Below are 23,628 nucleotides of genomic sequence, written 5' to 3'. Positions count from 1 at the left end.
TTTTACAAGCATCTACATAAATAAAAATGTTCTAGTTAATTATGGGCCTCAAAATATTGGGTATCTGACACTCTCAATTTTGATAAGCAACCTCAGAAAAAAATCTGGATTGTTGTAGCCTGTCATGTCAAAGATGAGTTACTAGCATGCAAAGCGAAGGCAAACAGCCATAAAATCTAACAGGGCTGCTTTCCTCAGCGGCTGATGGATCTGCTCCGGAATCTCCAGAGGCTGTGAAGGCCATGGGTCTGAAAAGATACAGGAAAACTGCGAGTTCTTAATTTTCAGCCTAGAGCTAATAGTTTCTCAGTCAAGTTGGCTTTCTCCGGTTCCCCGAGCTTGTTCCATCAATTTGCACCTTCTGTGGCTGTTGCCTGCCCCTTGGAAACCAATGATGATCTCTATTTATACACAGTCTTGGTTCCTGGAGGTAGAAGAGTCTCAAGAGAATCTTACAGAGGCGTGTTGTGCCATGAATACAACTACAGAACAAAAATCCACGTGTATCTTAGAGGTGAGCGCAAAGAGAAACGAAGATCAAAAGGTGCCATAAGGTGAACTTGTATGTTAGACTGTTAGCGCTATTTTCCACCAAAGAATGCACGGCTCCCAAAGTAAACGAAATTTCCACCTGGTCCACAGATGTTTTTTGAGTGCCTACCACATGCCAGGAACTGTTAGGCACTGGGTGGGGTACAATAGGGGAGAAGGACTTCAGGGGAGCATAAGGCAGGGAACTCTCGGCAACTCTGGGAACACATAATAAAGGGGAAGGGCTTACTCTAGTCCAGAGTCAGCAAAGTTCTCTGGGAAAAAGAGAAGAGATGGATGAATAGAAGCTGGCTGCTTCAATGTGGCAAATGTGGATTTTCCGACACACGGGCTAAAAGAAGGCCAAGTAAGAATCAAAGAACTCCGTGCCTTTGTTTTTTCAGTAATAAAAGACAAAACCTGAGGCACACTCACCCACACTCACCACTAAAGAGGGACCAGGGCCTGTGAAAGGTCCCGCGAACATGGGCTTACTCTTCAATCAAGTCAGCCCCACATTTCCACCGTCCACTTTTAACCATCACACTCTGACCCCAACAAATTAGCTTCACTCCCAAACTCCTTCCCACACACAGTGTCTATGTTAAGGGTCTGGAAGAGAATACACATCTGAGATTTAACTGGCAACTTCCATTGCTACGGAACACATTGTGTGTGGACCCTTCCCTGAGGCTAATTGCCCCACTCTACTGTACCACACAGGGAGGCTGAATATAGGCATCAAGGCAGAAAATATCCAGCCCAAATATCCAGCCCAGCTCCAGCAGCCACACGGACAGACCAGCCAGGGATGCTCCACACCCCACAACAAGCAAGAGCTAACGTGAGCAGGAGGAAGGGAATGTCACAGTGAGAGGACAGTCCCAGTTCCATGGATGGGAAAGAAGGCGCTGCCCTAAAATCCCCTAAGGCTGAGGCCTCCCTGGATGATGGCATTTATGTGAATGGAACTCAAATCATGTATCAAGTCTGGGCTCAAAATGGCCACTTAGGGTTTTCTTGTTACTGGACGAGCAGCACTTCACAGGAATGATTTACTGGTCACAGTGTAACACCATTTCATCCCCATTTTTTTTTAAATGGGGGAAACTCCGAGTTTCACATCTCTAGCAAGTGGGGGGGGGGATGCAGACAAGATGGGGACCAGTCCCCAAACCTGTCCTCTAGCCACTAAGGCTTTGTGTGCAATGGAGATTTCATAATTCCCAAGTCTAGGAGGGAAAAAAAAAAAAAAGGAAGGTGGTCTAGATCATTTCCAATCGAGACTGGGCTATGAACGGGCAGCACTGGCATCACCTGGAAACTTGTTAGAAATGCAAGATCTCTGACTCTACTCGAGGCCCGTGAACCAGTTTGAGAAGCACGATGCTAGAACTCATCGGGAGTGAGGAGCTTTCAGAAGAGCCAGGGAGCCCTCCTGTGATCTCAGGAGACACCACTACCCACAGCAACAAGCAGTCAGTGCCGGTCAGTTCACACCCTGGTCCTGGTGACTCCAGGTCCTATAACGTTTCTGCTCCAAATTGCAAACCAAGAATTTCTTCCAGGTGCAGTGAGAGGAGGGGGGCTGAGAGGGAAGCGGAGGGATTGAAGAGCCCTTTATCTTCAAATTCAGCATAAACCCAGGCCCACCAAACAACAAGGGAGAGAAAAAACAAAATGAGAGAGTGCTAAACACAGCTGGCGATTAGCGCTGACAAAGGCTGAGGGAAGCACCTTTTCTTTCTTTAGAGAATCTAACCCACGCTTCACCACTTCACCCCTGCTTCACTGCTTCACCCTGGGCTGGGGCTGAATCTTGAGTAGGGAGGGAGCTCGGAGGAAGGGGAAGGAGCTTGGTCTGGAACAGGAATTTCCTTCTCAGATGAAGTTCAAAATAAAGTTAAGAGGACTTCAGAGTGACCTGAGTACAAGGGTGCTTTTGTTTCGCTTTTTAAAATTCAAGACTCTACAAAGGGGCATATGCTATAGACGAAATGTTTTTATGCTCAAAAAAACAAATCAACAACAGCAAAAGAAACCTACAGTTTTGTTGTTGTTACTGTTGTTTTTAAATGCTGCTGGGAGACTGGTTGCATTTCAAATGCAATAGTTAAAGCTGCAAACTTCCTTTCTCACTGTGTGTGCTCATCTCCTTCCAAACATGAAGAGATTAAGATCCACCTCCTCTAAACTTGGCTCATTAAAGGCAATCTTCCTGCTAAGTATTGAACTTGAACTGCTTTGAAGCTTGATGCAAATAAAGGTCAAACTATTTTACTTCTTAAAGATTTAGGGGAAACAAACCTCCAAGAGGGCAGGAGGTGGAGATGTTGAATGAGTCCTGAGAACTCACCATTCAAAGGGATTCAACCAAGAACGGAGTTTCATCTGCTGGCCAGCTCCCCTTCTGATCATCCCTCCCCTTCCAATCTCTGCCTGTTTGCACTGTTCAGTGTAAAATGAGCCAGGAAAGTGAAGGTTCTCATAGCAACCGCTAACAATCCACAGCGTCGCACACAGGCAGCAACGCAACTACTAATGGGGCTGTTGCTAAAGGTGAACCCTTAATATACCTCATGTGTGAAGTGGGCGAAACAGCATTCTACCAGACTTTGAAACTTCTGTATTTCTCAGCTTGTGTTTAAATCTGTAGCTTTAAAAAGTGGGCACGTGAAGAAAAGCAAGGCCGAGATAAGCCAATCCTTAGCACAAGGAGTCTGTAATCCTACCACGGAGAGAACCAGAAACCTAAGACGGCTGAGTCATGGAGAGGCTCAGGTCTACATAAACACCTGATGCACCCCACATAAGCCCCAGAGAAGCTGGGAAGACAGTTCAACCCAGCTTCTCCACTTCTTTGGAGCCACCCAGAAGCACACAGTCCTCATCTCACTAGGGCCCTAATTGCTCTTCTGAGAACTGGATCGATTAGCATTAGCCCTTGGCTAGCTTACCTTTAAGCTCAGGGTACTTTAAAACTGAGCTCTGCCATCCAATTAGAAAAGTGTTTATCTGATGAACCAAGGGAAGACACCAGTAGTCTTCTGAGCTGTCATCTCCTCCTCCTACAGATTACACTTACATCAGGGGGAAAATCCAATCAACCCAGTTTACTGAGTAAGGGAAGAGTCCTTAAGATCACGGCATTTCAGGGCTAAGAAGAACGTCAGCTGTCATTTAACATAACCCAAGGCCACATAAGCTAGGACCATATCCTGGAGTTAACAATGGTTGGGTGGCGCCTATAAGCGTACAGCCAGTGGGAAGTGAGGACAGGCACCTGTGTGAGCCTTGTTACAGGCCACGCAGTCAGCAGTGGGGTCTGGAGGAGAAACAAGGTCTTCCCATTTCTTGTCCAGTGAACTTTCTATGATCAACGTTACTTTAAAAATTTTATAGATACCTTTCACTTATTTTACTCCCCTATAAAGTTAGGCTTCCTATTCCAACTCTACTAAGCTGAATATTTCCTGCTGAACGGAAAGGTGACAATCTCTTGAAGTCCTCTATAGGATCATGGAAAGCAATGGGGACAAAATGCTCGTCTAAGTACAAAAGCTAATAACGGTGGGAACAAGATTGTGACAATTCTTGCTGTTATAAAATCAAGGTCATTCACCGGCGAATAAAAACACAGCCTAGTGAAGCAGAAAAAGACAGTCAATGAGGGCGAGCACAAATACCAACATGGTCTTCATTTCTGTGAAAACTCGCCAAGATGTGATAAGGGGAGTGGATGCAGAAAAGCAAAGAGAATAACGAGAATGCGCAAAGTAGAAAGAAACAAGGGTCTCTCAAAATTCTGTGGCATGAATCGGGAGACAGGCAGTCAAGTCCTTGAATAGGAGCTGTCGTGCTTTTTAGACAGCTTGTTGGGAAGCACCAGCCTCGAGAGTCTTCCTCACCAGCGCCCTGCGGCTTCCAGCAGGTTAGAGTTCAGATAAATGGAGAGCTCCTCCAGAAACCACTGAGATTCTCAGAGCACCTTTAAAAAAAACAGAACCCAAACATGCTTGGACGTGTATATGAATGAGTCACTTTGCTTTAATCGGTTCCATGATTCACTGAAATCGGAAAGGAAGCAAGATTAGAAAGCCCCTATCATTTCTCCGGGTAGCATGAAAGCTCAGATGGCAAACGTGCTGAAATGCTGGGATGGGCGCGTTCCCAGGGCTGCCAGGCAGGGCTGGAGACTCTCACGGAAGCGCTGCTTCCAGGTTCCCAAACATCTAGGGCTGACAGAGCCCCCAAAGTTACTATAATCCCATCTTATAAACCAAAAAGACCCCTGGGGCCTGGCACTTGACCTGGACTCTGAACAGCGCACTTAAAAGCAGGAGGTTCCCCTGAAAAGCGAGGAGGCTCAGAGGCCACAGCCCACTTTCCAAAGCCCGCCAGCGCCACGGGTGCTGTCAGGGAATGGGTATTTTTAAGTATATTCTGTATGAGATGAGAAACAATTATTTTATACTGTTTACAGATGTGAGAGGCAATTTGGCAAATGCCTTGATTCTAAAAATACACTGATAGGAAATGGGGCAATATGGTAACAATTCAGTAAATGCTTAAGTGCTAGATATCCTGGGACACTGATTGACGATTACCACGACACTCTGAGAAATGGGCATTAGATGCAACAGTCCAGGGAACCTTAGCACGCGTCTCCTCAGAGGAAAGCCTTTCGCCAATCTCTAATATTAACATTTCAACATCAGTTTTATGCATCATCTGTCAAAACGCTGCTATTCAAGATAGTCCATTTAACCCTTTTATCTCCAAATGAGACAGGAGAGCTCCTGGGAGACCAGCAAATATTGCGTCCCTCTGACCTGTTCTCTCTTGAGCTCTACTTAAAGTATCACCAGGACTAGGCGTGTTGCTTGGCCTTTTATTAGCAGAGCAGCTAAATAATTTATAAGGGTTGCATAGGGCCCATTAGAAGTGCCAGAGCAGTAATAACTGGCTTAGGACTTTGCTTACTCAGGGCTGAAGTTTAATTTGTCCATAAATGCCCCTGCTCATAAACCTGTCCCACAGGTCTGACCTCCCGAATCACACGTTCTTGCCAAACTCTCATCCGAGATGTGTTCCTACTGGTGTCACCTGTGGAGCCCAGAAACAAATCCAAACTCCAAAACAACCACTAGAATCTCACACCCACATTGCTTCATTTCCTCAAGAGAGCCACTACCACTGCCCCCTGTAAAGCTTTGCTTCTGGTCATCCCAAAAGAAAGGCAGCATCTGGTTGATTCCCAGCCAACAAGAGAGCACAGGCAGATGCAATGGATGGAGGGAAGCCTGGAGAAACAGAAGAGGTAAGACCTTGGTAACAGCACATTCAATGTCACAAGATATCACGATAATAGTACATTCAATGTCAAGTTGGGCACTGCATTCTAAATGACAGCACGGATGGTAAGATCAAGAAAATGTGCTCTGCCCTATATTCAGCAAGAAAATTAACTTTCCTAAGCCTCAGCTTTCTCATCTATGAAATGGGGATTGTAATGATATCCACGTAACAGCTGTGGTAAGGATTAAATGAGGCAATTCACAGCATTTAATATTCATTAAGTAAAAGCTATTATTATTAGAGATTCAAACCTGGCATGAACCCTAGAGAAAACTTATCTGATCCCTTCACTTTATGAAAAAACTCCAAGGCCCAGAGAGGCTATCTGACTTGGCAGGGAGTGGGGGGGGGGGGGGCGTAGTTCTAAGCTTTAATCCAGTTCTCCAGACAGACACCCAGTCTGGTGCTCTGTTTTCCATTTCAGGGCTGTGGAGGCTCTAACACTCACTCTCCATGGTAACAGTATTGTTATTTTGTTTTCAGAATTTCAAAATAAGGTAAGTGTTAGCCCAGAACCAGTGTGCATTCATTCATCCAAGAACCTTCTCAGGAAGTCTGACTCTGGGTCAGGCCTATTCCTGACACTGGGACCAGGGTTCTGCAGTCACAAGACAAAGTCCCTGCCTTCAAGCATCTTACGTTCTGGTGATACAGACAGTCAATGTTAAAAATAAGCTAGAAGATTTCAGATTGTGGCAAGTACAGAAAACAGGTGACACAAGAGAGTTGGCGGAGGTTGGAGTTGGGAGGGTACAAGTCTCTTAAAAGAGGTCATTCATGCCGGTTTCCTTGCAGTTTCATCTCGAGGGAGATGGCACTGGAACACAGGTTTCAGCATATGCATACATGAATATGCATGACTGTATGTGATAAGAAGAAATTATACAAAGTGGCATAAACCCCTAAACAGTTCACTCTTGGGCAATCATATCAGAAAGGAACATACCACCCATTAATGGCTTTATCAAAACAGACCTTGTCTGGTCTTCGGTCTTCCCTCCCTGGCTACTCTGGGGTGGACATGTGGGTTCAGGCAAAAGGACACCAGAGTAATGCCAGCAGGGGGTCATGTGGCCCTCGTTCAGGTGAAGTTCATGCCTCTAGCCTCTGGGGGTTGGCTTCTCAGCCCCTTGGCATCTGTGCTTTGTGCCACGAAATTCCTGCCCCAAGAACCAGTTCAAGGGATCAAAGAGCTTTTATTAATGTCTCAGTTCAGGCCAATGGAGGGAGGGAATGGTGGAGGCGGTAGGCCACTCACCCCTCCGCTCAGCCACCCTCCTCCACAACGGGGCCATTGAGCAGGCGCCACAATCAGGGGCTGAGAAGAAAAGGCCGAAGGAAAGCACAGAGGGCCCCGCGCACAGACGCGGTCATTCATCACCAGGCAAGTGCCAATATCTGGGAACAGCCATCTCAATTTCTGCAAATCCTCCAACCTGCAACAGCTGCTAGTGACTCTGGTGGGCGGCCCTGCAGCTTGCGCGGGGTTCCGACACCCAGCCCTGGCCCGGAGCCAAGCCTACGGTCCTCGGGTTACAGACACGCTGGCTGCGGAGCGCAGCAACAATGGACTCACAGCTTATAAAGCAGCTTACAAAGGGCTCCCGTGTATTTCAGAAAGCACTTCAGATAGCTGGTGAGAGAAGCTATCTGCACAAACGCATTCGGGCAGTTTATTCCTAACCCACTTAACTCAAGGTTTCTGTCAGAAGCCAGCGGCACAGGGTGGGAAGCTGCAGGGAATGGCAAGAGGGCCAGCCCGGCGGCACTGGGGTGATGCAGTCAGCCCTTCCCCTCAGAGTCCCAGCAGGTTGGGGAGTCCCGCCAGCAGTCAGTCCTTCATATGAGTAACAGAAGGAATGAAGAAATGAAAGAGTCTGTGGGATTCCTTGGCTCGTTGTGAGCTGTCTCAACTGTTCCCATCGGCATCCTGATGGCGCATTTATAGCTGACACTCTGAGTGCCATCTAGACACCTGCCACCACACAACCCAAAGGCACCTGTGTATGAATGCACCTTCATCGTCTGACCGCACCTTCATCGCGGGGCCAGCCAACTCCTCCTCTGCTTACCACTTGCCAGTCTCCAGGGACCCGCCCATCTCCTCTGTGTGATCTATCCTTGCCTTGTTAGGCACAGCTTAGTTCTGGACAACAGTTTTGCCAGCCAACAGGCAGAGATCAAAAGAAGCTAGAGACTAGGAAAAAAAAAAAAAAAACAACAAAAAACCAACATTGAGGCTCAAAGGCCCGAGTTTGGAGTCTGGAGCTCATGGAAGCCACTGATAAACACAGAGCGCACCAAACAGAGATCATCCTCATGGAAGAAAAGAAATACAAAGGTGAGTAACAATTCTTTATCAATTGTGTTGTGCCCATCAACCCTTCAAACTTAAGTTCTTTGGACGAGTTGATTGGCAAGACAAAATTGATTAAAAAAACTGTTACTTACCCCTGTCCTTCTTACCCAGAATGCACATCTACCATTTACAGTGTGACTGCCCTGGGTTTTTCGTGATGTGTTTTAAACGTCAGAATTCACCAAGAGGAAGGGTCCCTGTGACAAGACGTCAGAGAAACAAGATCTGATATCACAAAGAAAGAGCACAATGGCGTGAAGGCACAGCTACCTACCAGAGCTCTGCTTCCTGCCCCCGACGCGCTGCTGTCAACCAGCCAAGCCCCAGCTGAGGCAGAGCGGGGCACACGCATGCCCAGGAAGGCTCCCCTCCCCGGCCCACCATCCTTGACTGGGCACTTCTGCCATGGTTCTTCGGATCCAGGTGCTGAAGTTTCCATCTGCCAGAGGAATAGTTCCCCGGAGAGGACTTAACTACTGGCATTTATTTAAGTATGTGCTGTACTGCACTGCAAGCTAAGGGTTTCTTGTCAAAAATAAGCTCCTTGAAGGCATATACGAGTTCCCCTTTTCCCCCGTGCAGCGCCAAGCACTAGCAGGTGCTAATGAATAACCTCTGAGTAATCAACTAGAGAAAAGAGGGATGCGAGCATGAATACAAGCAAGAACAAGTATCTGTTACCGTGTCTCCCCGCCCACCCGACTGTGGAAGAGAAATTCCCTCCTCTCTCATCAGAGCAGGCTGCCTCCCCGGAGCATCACGTGAAAGGGAAAGAGACCACTCCCCGCAATGTGCCTATTTTGATACGAAGGGTTGGTCTGTCATCAGCACATCCTAATCAGTAGCACTCACAGATAGGTCTAAACTCGGAAAGGAATTTAAAAATTCCCAATCAAACAATGAGAATCAAGAGTAAAAAAGAAATAGCAGTTTGCGGAAAAAGGGACTAAAATACATCAGGGCCCTAGAAGAGTTATTTCTGCATTCCCTGCACATACGACATCATTCATGAAGAAGGCAGTGGTACAAATATAGCATAAATGTCGTCTGCTCTAGCTTGTAATTTAAAATGCAAATGCTAATGAGCGAACTGGTATATCAGCGGAGTTAATAACCACATGCCTAGCACAGGGGCTGCATCCAAAACACACACAGAGAAGAGACAGACACCATGTTCCAATTTAAAAATAAAAACACCCAAATTAACCCTAGAAAAATCACTAGCAGATGCACAAGCTCAGGAAAAGGAGGCACACCAGAGCAGGGAAATGGGAACTTCTCCACCCGCCGCAGAGTAGTCCATTTAAATACCTTCCTACATATAGTGAAGGTAAGCATGGGGGTTACTGGGTTTATTCAGGACTGCTACTATAAAGCATGAGTATAACAAGAAAAAAACTACAGGGAATCCAAAAAGCTTAAACAGAAACTTTTGGAGAAAGTTTCTCCAAAGTCCATTTAGAAGCCTATAAGGCAACTTTGCAGAGACCGGTATCCCTGGAAATCGAAAGCCACTGAAGAGAGATGTACATCTCATTTGTGAGACCTCATGGGCAAAGAGTGGTTTAAAAAAAAAAAAATCCACAACTTACAAGGCCTGGATTAAGTGGGTAATTTAAATAAGTGGGAAAAAGCTCTAATGACGAACAAACAAGACTGAGAGAATGCAGTTGTGTCTCAGATGTCTTCCAAATATGAAAGGAACTTCTGCGGACTGTTCTTGCTCCTACAAGGTCTGTGCCTGGCAGCCCTACATCGGGATCTGGGACCGATCCCACGGCACTGAGACCGAGTGCAGCTCCGTGGGCTTTGTCGGAGCCCTTGTGCACGGGTTGTGAGGAAGCGTGTGACGTGGCCAGTGGTATCCAGCTACTTGAATGAAAACCCGCGGCGCCCCCTCAGGGGCAGCAGGAGAGTATGCTTGGGCTGCCTGCCCACACCGGACACCACATGTGTTTTAACTCCCATGTACTGCCGTTCACTCCAGTTTTATACAGAGGGCCAGGATCAGGCGCTGCCAAATCCATCCCATTAGTTTGGGGAACCCTTGGGAAAACTTTCTGAAAGGAACCCAAGGTGAGCAAAGACCTGAGGCTTGGGGGCAGACACTTATCAATGATGAAGACTTTTTTTTTTTTAATCCAGTCATATCTCTGTTTGAAAGGGGGATGTGAAAGGTGGTACCCATAGCAACCAAGATTAAGTCGTTACAGGCACAGTATGCACTGCTCACCCCAGGGCTGCCCATTACTGGATTTCAAAGCACTTCCCTCTAATTTCAAATTACCACACCATTTACACTCCCTCTCCTGCATGCAGGTCCTGCCATTTTCTACTCTGAGGCCGGCCAAACAGACATGCCCGCAGGGCAGGGGAAGCGCTGAGCAGCCCAATCCTGGATGCTGCTGCTTGTCACCATTGCTACTAAATGGCTGGTAGGAAATGCTAACAGGTTGACAAGATGGCACTGAAAAAATCTACACTGAAATGTATTTTTCTGGGGACACAACAAGAATGGGATTAGAGCAGAGACATCTGGGCACATCCAGAGACAGGTGCTGTACTGGAAACATTCCAGCAGAAAGCAGCCATCAGAATTCTGTAAGCTTCCCGTTCTTTCCCCTCATGCCCACCAGGTAGAAGACAGACTAAGGAATCTTTAATACTCAGAAAGAACCTTAAAGCAGGAAGGGGGGAGAAGGAAAGGAAAAGGAACCCATGGGAAAACGCTCACAGGTCTGACCCTTTTGTACCCTTCTACTGGCTCTTGTCAGCTCTGCAGAGGACAGGCCTGATATCTACACAAGATACTGTCCCCTGGTCTCATCAATTCTGAAACACCGAAGCAGGAAGAGTAAAAGGCAATAGTAAAATGCCAAAGTCACGATTTAGGAGGTGAGGATTCTTTTCACTTACCTTTGACCTATCCATCCAGAGACAACCAATGGGCCTAACGAGAAACAGAAATCCACATCTCTCTTTTCTCGGCACAGGAAGTCCAACTGAGATGGTGAGGGCTCAACATCCCGATTAGGAGGCTGCACCACCCTCAGACCAACTCCACGGGAAGTGGTGCCACCACGAGGGCTGTCTCTGCCTCAGCTGTGGACAGACTGGCTCAGAACTGCCATGTGGGTCTTGCTGTTTCCCTCACCTCTAGGTCCCAGCATCACATCAAGATCAACAGGCCAGTCTAATGGAAGTGACTCACTAGGAAGCAGGAGAGCCAGAATTCATCTTTAAGGGGTCTAGCTCCAAGGTCTGTGGCTGCCATTAAACCACGGCAAACGAATCTTATTTTTACTGATGTCTTTATTTCTCTGTTTCAATCCTCCCCCCCCCAAAATTGAAATGACTATTCAAAAAAATGGAATCCCTGCCTCTTTTACCCTGAGACACTCCACTGGGTCCTGGAAGTCTCCTTTGATGCCTTCTACTCGTCCTCAGGTACTGGGCCTTCTTAGGTCTCTGATCATCCTAGTCACTCACTTCTGATTCTTCTACAGTCGGCTGACGTCCTTCCTAAAAGAGTGGTCCTTGGATGGACTATCACCCAGGCCTGCACTGAGCAGGGATGAGCCAGCACTTGGCTCCACCGCTCTCTGGATCCTGTACTTTTGGGTTAGAACAATAATTTTTCTAAAATCTGAGTTGTTTCTCCTATCCGCTACCCTTTTTCAGATACTATTTTTCTTCATGTCTATACATTCTGTACTTTGGTAGATACAACTACTTTGCTTGAAGGCTGGAACTACGTCTTAATGCATTTTAATATTCCTAGCAAAGTGCCCAGTGGATATAAAAAAATTATGAAATGGCCATGCGATTGAACGACCCACAAGCATGATGAGGCTCATTCTGGGGATGATTCACAGTCTAAAGATGGAAGATAATCAGGCTGTAAGCGTAGGCTTGCACTTTCATCCTCATGACCAGTGGGTGATAGTCTGCCTGCAGGGATGGGGAGCTGAGGGCAGAGCGCTGAGAGGCCGCAGGCAGGAGAGCTGAGACAGGAGTTTACGTGCCCAGACAAAAGCAGAGGGAAAAACGATAGATGAGTAGATCCATTTCTTTTAGGCAACTCTTCCTGAGAACTGAGGACACAGGCAAAGTTGTTCTGCCTAGACGAATCAAACCCAGCTTGCAAAAGAAAATGGTCCAGATCTTCTTGGATGCTCCCGTGTCGTCTCCCTTGGGAAGTCTCTTCCATTCCTCAATTAATTGTTGTCTCCTCTGCGTGCTCATCCTATGTTGCCTACACTTTTCATTACTCCATTTTGTTTCTCCCTGTTGAAGTTTTCCATGTGGCTGTTTCAACTACTACACTAAAAGATATCCAAGACAGCAGAAATTATCTGATTCGTTTATGCACCATCCATATCATGTCAAAGATGACCATTCTTTTAGCAGCCTTGTGAAAATCTTGGCCTCATTAAAAGAGGCTCCCCCAAATCTGTTTATTGTGCTAATACTTTCCTACGAGTGACCCTTCAGGACCTTCTGACATGAACTCAAATAATTCATAATGGTATCTCTGGAAGCGAAGAAGTAGGGCAGCCCCAGACAAGTCTCATGTCAAGCTACCCATTTCCAGGAACGGGACCCAAGTGAAAACAAGTAGGCGGCGGAGACAGACTCAAATGGAGAAGTCCCAAGAGAAAGAATACCCCACTTTACACATAACCATTAAGTTGCAATTCAATTAAAGTATCTGAGAAGAATTCGTAAGTATCAGCAGACCCTGTAATTGCTTAATTAAGGATAGAAGCCCAGCAAACACAACTACAATAACAGCCTGATTCATTAGCACCTCTGTGATAGCAGAATGGGATTTCTCACTCATACATACATTGGCTTTAATTGTGTAATTTGGTTAGGAACTGGTAATCAATGGGGATCCACCATTCCGGGGACATTCCTGTTCACCTTCCCTGTCCTCTCTCATTAAAGTTTTGCGTCTGCTGAAACAGGCAGTTGATATTCCCATTAGGATTGGCTGGAAAAGGGACATTACAGAGAAAGAAGGAAATGAGGTACTTTCTTCAAAGGCATTCAGGGTGGAAGGACAGACACATGGCCAAACCTTCAGTTCATCATGCACCTACCAAACACCATTTATCAAATTCCAGACATCCAGAAGCCTTCCTCATTGCCTCTCTTGTCATGAGGCAGCTCTAAAAGGGGACTTATAATCAAAGAGAAAAAAAAAAATGCCAAAGGGAAGTCTCATTTTCTAGTCTTGTTTCTTGTGACTAGGGAACTGGTTCATTATAAGTCACCTGCTGGGATCCACATGGGAACCCCCTGCCAGGTGCTGCTGCCTCCTAGGTCATTTGTACTTTGAGTTCCACCCCTGGTGACCGACCTTCTACTCCCCACCACCCCAAACCCAAACCTGTCTTGGTCCACAATTCCTCCCACATACCACTGTCCCACACTTGGGCACCTGGAAGTATAAAAAGGGTTGGGGGATGTCAGTGAGTTAGAAGCCTCCAAATATCTGATACAAGACTCTTTAGATACAAGACCGAAACTTCAAATGATTATTCTCTTCTCATTCAGGCATTTGGTTTCCAGGCACTAACAGGACCCCTGCTATGCATAGCCAACAGGAAAACTTCCTGAATTGTGCCCTCAGCATGACCCAGATACCCCAGAGCTAAGAAAGTAATGCAAAATAAGGAAATGTAATATCAAGGTCACAGCAATAGGACACACACTCCGTGTCCACTGGTGCTTTTAAATAAAAATGTGAAGAATGGGCCAAGTGATTTGCAAATTCGTGCCTCAGTATCTCTTTAGACAGGATACTAAGTAGAAGGTGACACCCAGCACAAGTGAAAATAAATCAAAAACAAAGACTGAAGGTAAACCGCTGCTGTTTTAAGAGAAGGAAATGTATGGAGCTCGTTAAATGCTAGACGAGGGAAAAGGATGCTTTTAAACAAATGTAGGCTGCCCGGGGAATCCTGGCTTCCCTGTTAACTCTGGACAAGAACTGCCTGTGACTGCCCCAAGACTGAAATAAGGATGCACAGGAGGCGGCCACAGCAGCAGGCTGAGGGACCTTGAACAGTCTCAGTCTGATGCTCTAAGGTCACCTGCTCACCAGCCAAACCTAAGCCAGGTGCTCAAAGGACTAAAGGGCAAGAGCTTTCAGGAGGCGCTGACCTGTTAGCTACAGCTGACTCTGCCCAGCCCCACCTGCTATCCCATCTGACCGAGCAATCATTCCACATACAGGGGTGCAGGAACCGTGACAGAGAAACCAGCTGGCTTGGGCCAAATGCCACTCCCTATCAAGCTGTGGGGCCGTCTGCCCAAAAAAGGCCACATAAAAATGGAAACTGTCCACCCCACCTTGAAGTCCAGAGGGCTCCCCAAAAGGCTGGGATTAATGGGACCAGCACATATGGGACAGCAGAACAGTGATCACGACTGTCCCCTTGAGAACCACAACGTCAGCCCCGCTCCTGGCTGCTGGGAGACGTCGCTGCCATCAGATGCCACTTGTACAGGATGAAGAGTGCGGTCACAGAGAGCTGCCAAGCTGTGCACCAGGACCACCGCCCAGGCCAGCGTCATGTCGCTCTACACTCGTGTTCAGCTTTGTGTTGGTCTCAGGGGACCAAGGGGCCCTCCTCTCTCTAGGTTACCCCCTCCACCTGTGTTCGCCGTTTCATTCATCCATCTCCTCTAGGTCACCGCCCTCTCAGTCATTTATGTGCGTCCTTCCTGAGTTCCTGCTCCTCACAATTCAGACCAGAGCTTCTCACTTTCCCCATGATTATCTTCTCACTTCATCTCTTTTATATCCTCATTTGCCAAGAAGATTTTGTTGAGTTTTACATTCTATAATTGGCACTAAGAAAACAAGAGGTCTACTGAACAGCTTTTCCAACTGTCCATGCCACGTTCGGCTCCAGTTCTGAGTAAGAATCACAGTTATCAAAGGACACAAGCTGCTGACATCCTTAGAATGTTACCTTGACCCTTCAGCGTTCACTTTTCTGGACTTCTTTTTCTGTTCTGTTAGATTTTTGTGAAGAGCAGGCTATTTTTAATTCTATTCCTTATTGCCCACATTTACTCCCCAGTCGCCTGTAATCTGCCGTTAGCTGAATCAACGCTGATAAAACTGCACTGACAACAGTCATCTGTGACTTACTAATTCCTAAGTAGTATGGAATCACTGCATAGTTTTTACCTACCTGATCTGTTAAGGTAAAACCTGTCCCTGTTGACTCCTGGGAATTCTTCCCTCCCTCGGCTTCCAGAAGAGTGCTCTCTCAGGATTCTCCAACGAATCCTCTGACCACTGATGATCTTCCTAGAATCTATTCTCAGCGTTGCTCTTGCAGGTGGAGGTCAAAATCTGCCCAATAACTCAAGCCTTGGACCTGTTTATTTTCTCTCCTATACTCAATGTCACCCCCAACTCCTGACCAGAAAAACCCAACCACTCCCTGAATTTGGAAGTCTTCCTCCTAACTACCCTTTCAGTCTCTGCTTCTCTAGCCTCCAGCCTCATTTGTTACAATTTCGACCAAAACAAACATTCTTAACACAAGTGTGAGCATGTCACGCTGCTAACACTGAGAGGGACTCTGAGGGTCCACAGTACACCCCACACAAGACTCGCTTCCATCTGTGTTTCCAGCCTCACCCCACTCCTCACTTTTACACTCCACCAGCACCAAAGGGTTCATGGTTCCCTGGACACATCAGAATATAATCATGCGTCTCCATCTTTGTACCTGCTGGTACCTCTACTTAGAATATTCCTCTCCTCCTCCCACCCCTCCCATCCTGTCCCTACAATACTGCTAACTCTTATTTGTCCTTTAGAGCATAGCTTAGGTGTCAGCAACTAGGGCACACAATCACTGATTCTCCAGCTAAATAACCCCAAGCATCCACTCCCACCTCTGCTACTTCTGAGCATTTAAAATCATTCTGTTATCTCACCTAGTGCCCAACACTACAGTTTGTTTACATGTCTGTTTTCCCTCCAGAGCTTACTGAGACCAAGGACCATGTCTTACCAGGATGCAGGGTTCCTTGCTCCAAAATCAAAGGGAAAAGCCAGTGGCTTTTCTTTTAGTGAGCTTTTTGCTTAGTCAGGAGGAGGCGAGGACAGATCCTTCTCTTGATTTATTTGAATTAATGGGTAGGTCAGAGTCTCCATGGTAGAGCCAGGGCTACGTGCACACACACGCCGCACAGCTGCGCCACTCCACACAGTCAGGGAAAGCTCTGGTTATGAATTCATTAAGTCTTTGTGAGAAGAACAGGAAGGAAACATTCATCGATGATCTGCTTTATGGCAGGCTTGTTCTGAACCTTTACACATCTCATTAAACCCTCACAAAATTCCTGAGAGGCAAGAAACTCTCTCCAGTTAACTGATGTGTAAACTAAGGCTTGAAGAGAATAAAAAACCTCCCTCAAGTCCCCTGCTTGTACATAGCAGAGCCATGATTCAAGCCGAGGTTTGCTTTCTCTTACAACACCCTGTATCCCTGACAGGTTTCTAAAGAAACCAGAAGATGCGTCAAACAACTGCATGGAGTACGGCAGGAGAAAAATGTAAAAGCTTGTATTTTTAACAGGTATTTGTTTCTGTAATCTATCTTTCACAATGTACGTTAACTCAGACAACACCTTCTGAATCGCTAAGCTTCGAATAAGGCCAAGTGCACGGAGGAACCGGCTGCTGCACAGTCGAGTGATCAGGCTTCTTGTGTACAACCAGCAAGGTACGACCAGAAGAAAGACTGCAGCCAAGACAAATCTAAGCTCTGAGCTGGCTCCATTCAGGTCGTTTTGAGTTTAGAAGCCAGAACGTCAATGTTTTCTTTTCCCCTATAGATCTGGGGCCAAGTTTCCCAGAAAGAATAATACTGTTTATCTCTCACACCTCTGGGATAAAGCTCTACGCTGCCAGAAGGATGCTTGTGTTTTGCAGGCAGAGAGCAAAGAATGAGCTGAATATATACCTCAAAGCCTGTGAACAAAAAAACGCACTGCTGAGAAACTCCTCCGCTACGGGTATCTTAAGGTCTCTTGCGCACACGTTGCCCCTCCGCTTACAACGCACATTCGCAGGAACGAAAGCACAGCCCTCCAGTGAGGTGTGGATTTGTTGTGGCCTTTCTTCTCGAGAGCTGCCCCTGAGCTGCCTGTCAGTCAGCCCCTTCAGAGGGCCAGCCGCTGAGTAGCGATCATCAACTTCTTAAGAGCAAGTAGCAGCCTCAAGGAGGAGGGAGGCCGAGCAGCAACCGTGGGCCTCACAGCCACATGCTCAGTGATTAATTTCATGTAATAATCCACTGAGCTGGGGCCTGAGGGAGACCCTTGTGGAGAAGAAAGTATCCATGCCTTCAAGGAGAGGGAGGCTGAGGCAATCCGGCAGGGGATGGCAAGCATGACCCCGGTTCTCTTCCCCCACTGGCAAGTTCTACTCAAGAGTTTGATGGAAGAAGTGCTGAGGCGACAGGACAGCTTCAGAGAAAGCAACGTGCATCAGGTGAACACAATGGAACGTGTCTTTTGGGAGTGAGTGAATGTGTCTTGGGGTGGGTGCACGGTGTGGAAGTAAAATGACCCTCTCCCTCCAAGACCACAGCCCCTGCAAAGTACTGGCTGGAAACAAGTAAGTTTTTTCGCCGCTGGCAGAGAAGAAATGAATGCTCCTGAATGCATACGTGTAAATCAGCCCCTTCAGAGCGCAGAGCGCAGTTCGTGCATAGTCTTGCTGGCCTGTGAAATGTTAAGCGACTAGAAAAGATAGGATAAGGAAGATGGACAGTCAGCCAGCAAAGAAAGGAGGAAGGCTCACCCTGGCACGTCAGCCTTAGTGCCAGATGGTAATAATGGGGATGGAGGGGCCTGTGAAGGTCATGTCATGTGTGGGGTTCCATAAAGGATCTGGATCCTATTGACATTTGCAAAGCGTGAAAGAGACGAACGGCACTGCCTGGGGAGCTACAAGGACAGGGGGTCTCAGCCTCCGTGGCCCTGCTCAAGTGTAACACCGCAGGGCAGTGTACCCCAGATGTGACACACCAACCAGGGGAATCCCATCAGTAACGTTTTCCCACGTGTGGAATTCCCTTCACCGGGGCTGTGGGAGGGTGGGTGCTGTCTCCTAAGCTGTCCTACACTCCTGCGGCCTGTGGTTGGTGGAAATGAGCAGCAGGAAAGGACCAGCACCGGGTCTGCAGGAACAGATGGATCAAATCTAGGAACTCTGCGTTTATATCCCAATTCAGAGACTGAAGCACCCACGTGGGCTCCAGGTCCTGTCGGCAACAGGGGGGAAGAAGTGCACATGTCCTCCGCTGATGACTTCTGAGCTACAGGAAGAATTTTCGGAACAATGCATAACACACAGGACTTACCTGCAAGCAAGAAGGTGATAAGGCAAGTTTCCTTTGGCAAATACAGCTTGAGACGAGACCCGCTGAACACGTACTCCACCACTGCTTCAGAACGGCCTGCCCGCTGGAGGAAGGGCAGGAACTGCTTTGCTTTTTGGGTATCCTGGGGGCGAGAAGAAGAATGGTCAGAAAAGTAAATGCAATCTAGGCAAATGTTTCTTTCTCTCTGCTCTAGGGCAAAAAGTCTGGCCGACCACAGGAAGCTAGGCAAATAACCCTAGAAAATCAGACACTGCTAAAACCAGGACAGACTTTCATAGGAGAAATGTAGTTAATCAAAAGCTTCTAGAACATTGACTCTCTGCTTCCCTCTGTTTCAGTGATGAAGCACTCGGTGGATGTAAAAGTTAAGAAGGTGCCCTGAAATGAGAGTTTCATCCTTTCTTCTGGGACAGGACAGAAGAGCTCTTCTTCCTTCTACATAAAATTGAGGGGAGAAAACCAATACTCACTTTCTGTGGAGGTTAAACTGAAACTTTAATTAAAAAAAAAAAAAGTGACTCCCAAACTCCGTGATATAGCCCTTTCCCAGGAAACTCAAAGCAGTTCACCCTGACTCACAGATTATGTAGATTAAGTATTTCCTAATGAAGGGAAAAACGCAGCCTTCCCTGGGCACCAATACCGCGAAGTCCTGCTCTGTGCGCTTTTCAGGAAAATTAGGACCCAGGGCACACTGCTCCTGTTCCTGGCCTGGGATATCTGTAACAGCAGGATGTCATCGTCCATGGGGACCAATAAATACCACAGCGTATCAGAGTGAATAATTACAGACACAGTAAAAACACATGAAGTGGCATAGCGCTTTAAACATTTTTTTTTCACACATTAACACAAAGTGCATGCATTCTACTCTCAAGGGTACCAAATCATAAACCTTTCCAGCCTCAGAGCTCTCAGCTTCAGAGGAGCTCAGAGCCTTCAAATCCTTTCACAGTCTCTCAAGCTAATTAAACAGATGATAAGGTAAGCAAGCATTGAAATATCACACGGCATGTGCTGGGGGAATAGTCACTGGATATCAGAATTCTGCAGCTTTGCAGCGCAGCCAGCAGACCTGCCAGCTCCCTCTGAGGACAGTGAACTCTCTGCACACTGTCCCGACTCCTGTGACCCAAGCAGTCAGCACTCACCAAGCTCTTCCTTTCTAACTCTGCTCCTAGCAACAGAGCTATTGTATGTAAATTAATGCACATTAGATAATGAAAATTTAACTAGCCATCGAGTATTTGAGAGTCTTCACAGCAGCCAAAGGGGTTCCTCTCATTCAGAAGCAGTGAGGTAGGCTGGGATGAAAACAATATTTATAGTAATGAGATTCATCCTTCCCTTCAAATAGATTCTCAGAGAAAAGGAGAGACAGTCATCCATTCTCAGTATCTCTAAGGGTGCACTGGTAAAAAGTAAGGCTAACAATGAGCTTTAGTGGGACAGAAACTCCCCCGATGAACACTTAAGCAATAAACATTCTACTAGACACATACAGTGGGGAAATGCCTTCCCGGCAGTTGGCTGCAGTCCAGGAGAGTCAAGCAAGACAAATGCTCCATGGGAAGGAAAGCACTACCTGATTAAAATCCTTTTGCCACACCAGTCTAAATCTGGGACATTATTCATGAGCTGAGCCAATAAGTCAACCACAATTATCAAATTGATTATCGCAAATCATGAGGCAACTTAACGTCTCCAAAGAGAAGACCTTTTGCCTCAAGACTGCACTAATCTCTGTTTTTCAGAAACAGATGTTTGCTCATCACTGTCTCCTCGATGTATTTATCTGAGAAAAAAATGCTTACAGGAATACAGTGGCACACATGCAGCCAGCCCCTAGGGTTAACACTAAAAAGGGAAGTTGTAGCAGACTCTCCTATTTTGCTAACCGATTACCTATCTTACCAAGAGAGATACTTAGGCTGAGGATCAAGGAGAAATTAAGGGACATTACTGTCAGCCATGCAATAAAAACATACAAACAAAAAGACCCCAATAGATGTTCCTGATTCCTTCTAAGTCTCAACCTACAACTTGGTCCTATCACACAAAGAAAACATGGCAAGATGGCAGAGGATGTAACATGTCATCAATTATGACAAAGATTAGAAGTGAAAGCCAATGGTGACAATCAAAGTCATGAAAGCAAATTTCAAAAGCCTACCAGAACTGGCCATGTTTACTTCTAGAGGCAAAATTGCAAGACAAGATATGGAGAAGAGGATATGCCTATGGATCACCCGTTAAGGGAAGAGATGGAAATCTTGCCCAAATTGGTAGATTTGGGGGAATAACAAATTCTTACAAAGCCAATTAATTACATTGAATGTAACCCCCAAAAGATGTCAGCTCTTTCAAATCTCAGTCACAGGCAGACAATGGTGTCTGTCTTTCCTTGTCATCTCAAGCTCTTCCTTTGCTTGCCAAGTTCCTTTTCAACACAAAAACTCTTGAAACCTTTAATATTTGTTTCAGTCATTGGCTCAAATGAAAAGACTGGTAAGGCAGATTGACAAGTTCCTGCAGGTGGTGGAGCCATAAATCATCTCTGCTAATTCAGGTATGGAAATTTTTTTTATTGTAGGAATTTTGATTGTTCTACTGTAAAATGGACTAAATGTTATGGTTAAACGATTTGCTTTCCCAAGACACAGCAATGTGCTAGACTAACACCCATTTCTAAGGTTACAGCAATAGGTATATAAAAGAAAACATGATTATGAGAAACAGTATAGTAGAGGGCGGTTAAGGCCCTACTGAGGAGTTTAAGATGCCAGGTGGATCTTAAGGGTAGCCAAGTGATAAAGTTAAAGGATGTTATTAACATGACATTTTAAATTCTCCTCCAATAACCCTGAAGCAGGATCTTCTAAGATTTAGTGAAATTAGATTTCCTTGGAACTCCAAACATATTTTTAAATAAAGATTAATGGTCTCAAATTTAAAGAGATAACAACATTGAGACTTATGACATAGGACGCTCATTTCAAGGTAAGACTATTAAATATCAAATATTTCTGCTCAGAATTCTAGTTGTGGCTGATTTACATGAGGCCTGAGAATCTATTTGCCATAGTTATCTGGCACTACACAGGCCCAAGGCTTTGAGAATCCACGTAGATAAATTAGCTATAGTTTTCTGGACCAATATTCCCCTCCACTGGTGTAAATAATCAAGAAGCAACTGTACTTCTGAGCAGATAAGTCTTTTTTGTTGCACTGGTAGTTTTCACATTACCTGTGCTACAAAACAAACCAAACATAAGTATTTTTCAGCTCTCCTAGAAAAGCTAATTTAAGGTTGCATTAGCTACATTTAACCTGCTATTGTGGATGGCATCTCTTTAAGGAATGTTTCTGCCTCCTCAATGCACCTTGAAATTGAGAAAGTAATGATGCAACAAATGTGCCTGGGGTGACTTCATTTCAAAGGATTTAATATCTATACCTCAGACTCATAGAAGTGGGGTTTTGAACGACCCTGAAGAAAGGCAGGATGATCCTTAAAGAGTTATAAAGACATCTTAATTATACACCCCTACTCTGCCCCCACTTCTGGACTGGCAGGCCAACCTCTTGCAAATGTGGGTGCATGCAAATAACCCCCTTCAGCAGGTAAGACTGCAACTTACCTCTACAAAGTACCTTGCTGTGTGAGCAAACACATGTTTGAAATAATTGAGCACAATTATTTGAGTTACCAAGTTTGGAAGGGTGAGGAAGTTGTGGGCAGGAGGCAGGGAGGAAAACCGGGAAAGCAGAAACCGTACGTAGTAGGCCCAGGACAGAGGTCCACAAGGACACTGCTTAGATAGCGAGGTCTCCTGCAACCTTGAAGAGCAGAACTTACATAAATCAAAGTTCTCCAAATTCTGGAACAGGGATTTAGCCTGTCCGTTCACACTAGATGTTAGCAAAGTGAACTCTGGGATTTTTGCACCAAAAAACACCCACATAGTAGGTAGGCATTTACATAGTTAGGACTGGTGAGAGGCAAACATCACATCACACAAAACAGCACAGGGAAATGGGAATCAGAATAAACCTATTAGTTAACAATTAACCACTCAGGATTATCATGGGCAAGTCTCACTCGGGAACTGTTAAATAATGAAGCTCACTAATTAGTTCTCATCATCACAATCACTCTTTGATTAACATCATAGAAAAAGAACTAAAAACAAATATGTGCAGTTTATCATGGTACCGTGGGGGTAGTCAACTCCACAAGCACTTGAGAGACAGAACTCGAAACAGGCCCTTCAACCCTGATGAAGCTTCCTGCAGGGACAACTGGGTCCTGAACTCCCCATTTCAGCAAACCAGGAAGCTTCCTCCCCTAAAAGGGCTGACCTGAGGCTAAAGGACTCCAGAGCACAATGCTGTTTGGGTCCAACCAATCTTAATGTTGAAGCAGCAAAATCTGTGTGTACAAGAGGACACATGCATAGGGGAAAAAAAAAGCACGGAAATCAGGACTTACGGCTAAGGATATGGAAGCAAACACGCTCCCTCATTCTAAGGTGTATTGTGATAACTCATCATCGTAGTTATCTAATTTGCCAGGGCCCTCCAGACCAGAATTTCTCCTGCAGCCATGTGGGAGACAAATCATAACCACATCTCTATCAGAAAGCAAAAAAGTCATCCATCACTTCACACTCTTCCTCCTTCCCATAACCCAGGCACTATGGCCCCATGTGATGTTCTAATTCACAGAATGAGTTTGTGGTTCTCTGCAAGGAGCCAGCTGTACAGCAAGATAATCTCCTGACATAAATGGGGCCCTGTGAGAAGATCCTTGGGATGCTGTCCAGCTCCGTCATCACCCGAAGCACTTAAAAACTTGAAGCTAACCTCCCCTGGCTGGTTATCAATGTTTCATGGTGAGGTGTCTGTAAGGGGGACTGGTGGAGGGTGTACGACTTCAATGAGGTACAAGCTTAA

The 23,628-nt window shown here is 46.0% G+C and overlaps 1 protein-coding gene and 1 long non-coding RNA gene across 4 annotated transcripts in view; one reads left to right on the top strand and one right to left on the bottom strand.

Annotated features, from left to right (window-relative positions):
- SND1 (staphylococcal nuclease and tudor domain containing 1) overlaps positions 1-23,628 on the bottom strand; it is a 379,862-nt gene that overhangs the window by 125,271 nt on the left and 230,963 nt on the right. Inside the window, exon 15 of the mRNA XM_006184738.3 lies at positions 18,652-18,793. Coding sequence (XP_006184800.1) covers positions 18,652-18,793 — 142 coding nt within the window. The remainder of the gene's footprint in view (positions 1-18,651; positions 18,794-23,628) is intronic.
- LOC116664795 lies at positions 5,551-11,581 on the top strand. Of its 3 annotated transcripts, none has more exons than XR_004321243.1 (4): positions 5,551-5,851; positions 10,568-10,683; positions 11,023-11,143; positions 11,242-11,581. It is a non-coding gene; the product is annotated as an uncharacterized LOC116664795 (long non-coding RNA). The 3 variants fall into 3 exon arrangements; XR_004321244.1 differs by lacking the exon at positions 5,551-5,851 and adding an exon at positions 6,361-6,386; XR_004321242.1 differs by lacking the exon at positions 10,568-10,683.

This window comes from Camelus ferus, chromosome 7 (genome assembly GCF_009834535.1).
Source record: "Camelus ferus isolate YT-003-E chromosome 7, BCGSAC_Cfer_1.0, whole genome shotgun sequence".
NCBI lineage: Eukaryota > Metazoa > Chordata > Mammalia > Artiodactyla > Camelidae > Camelus > Camelus ferus.
This window is presented reverse-complemented; position numbering and strand designations above follow the sequence as displayed.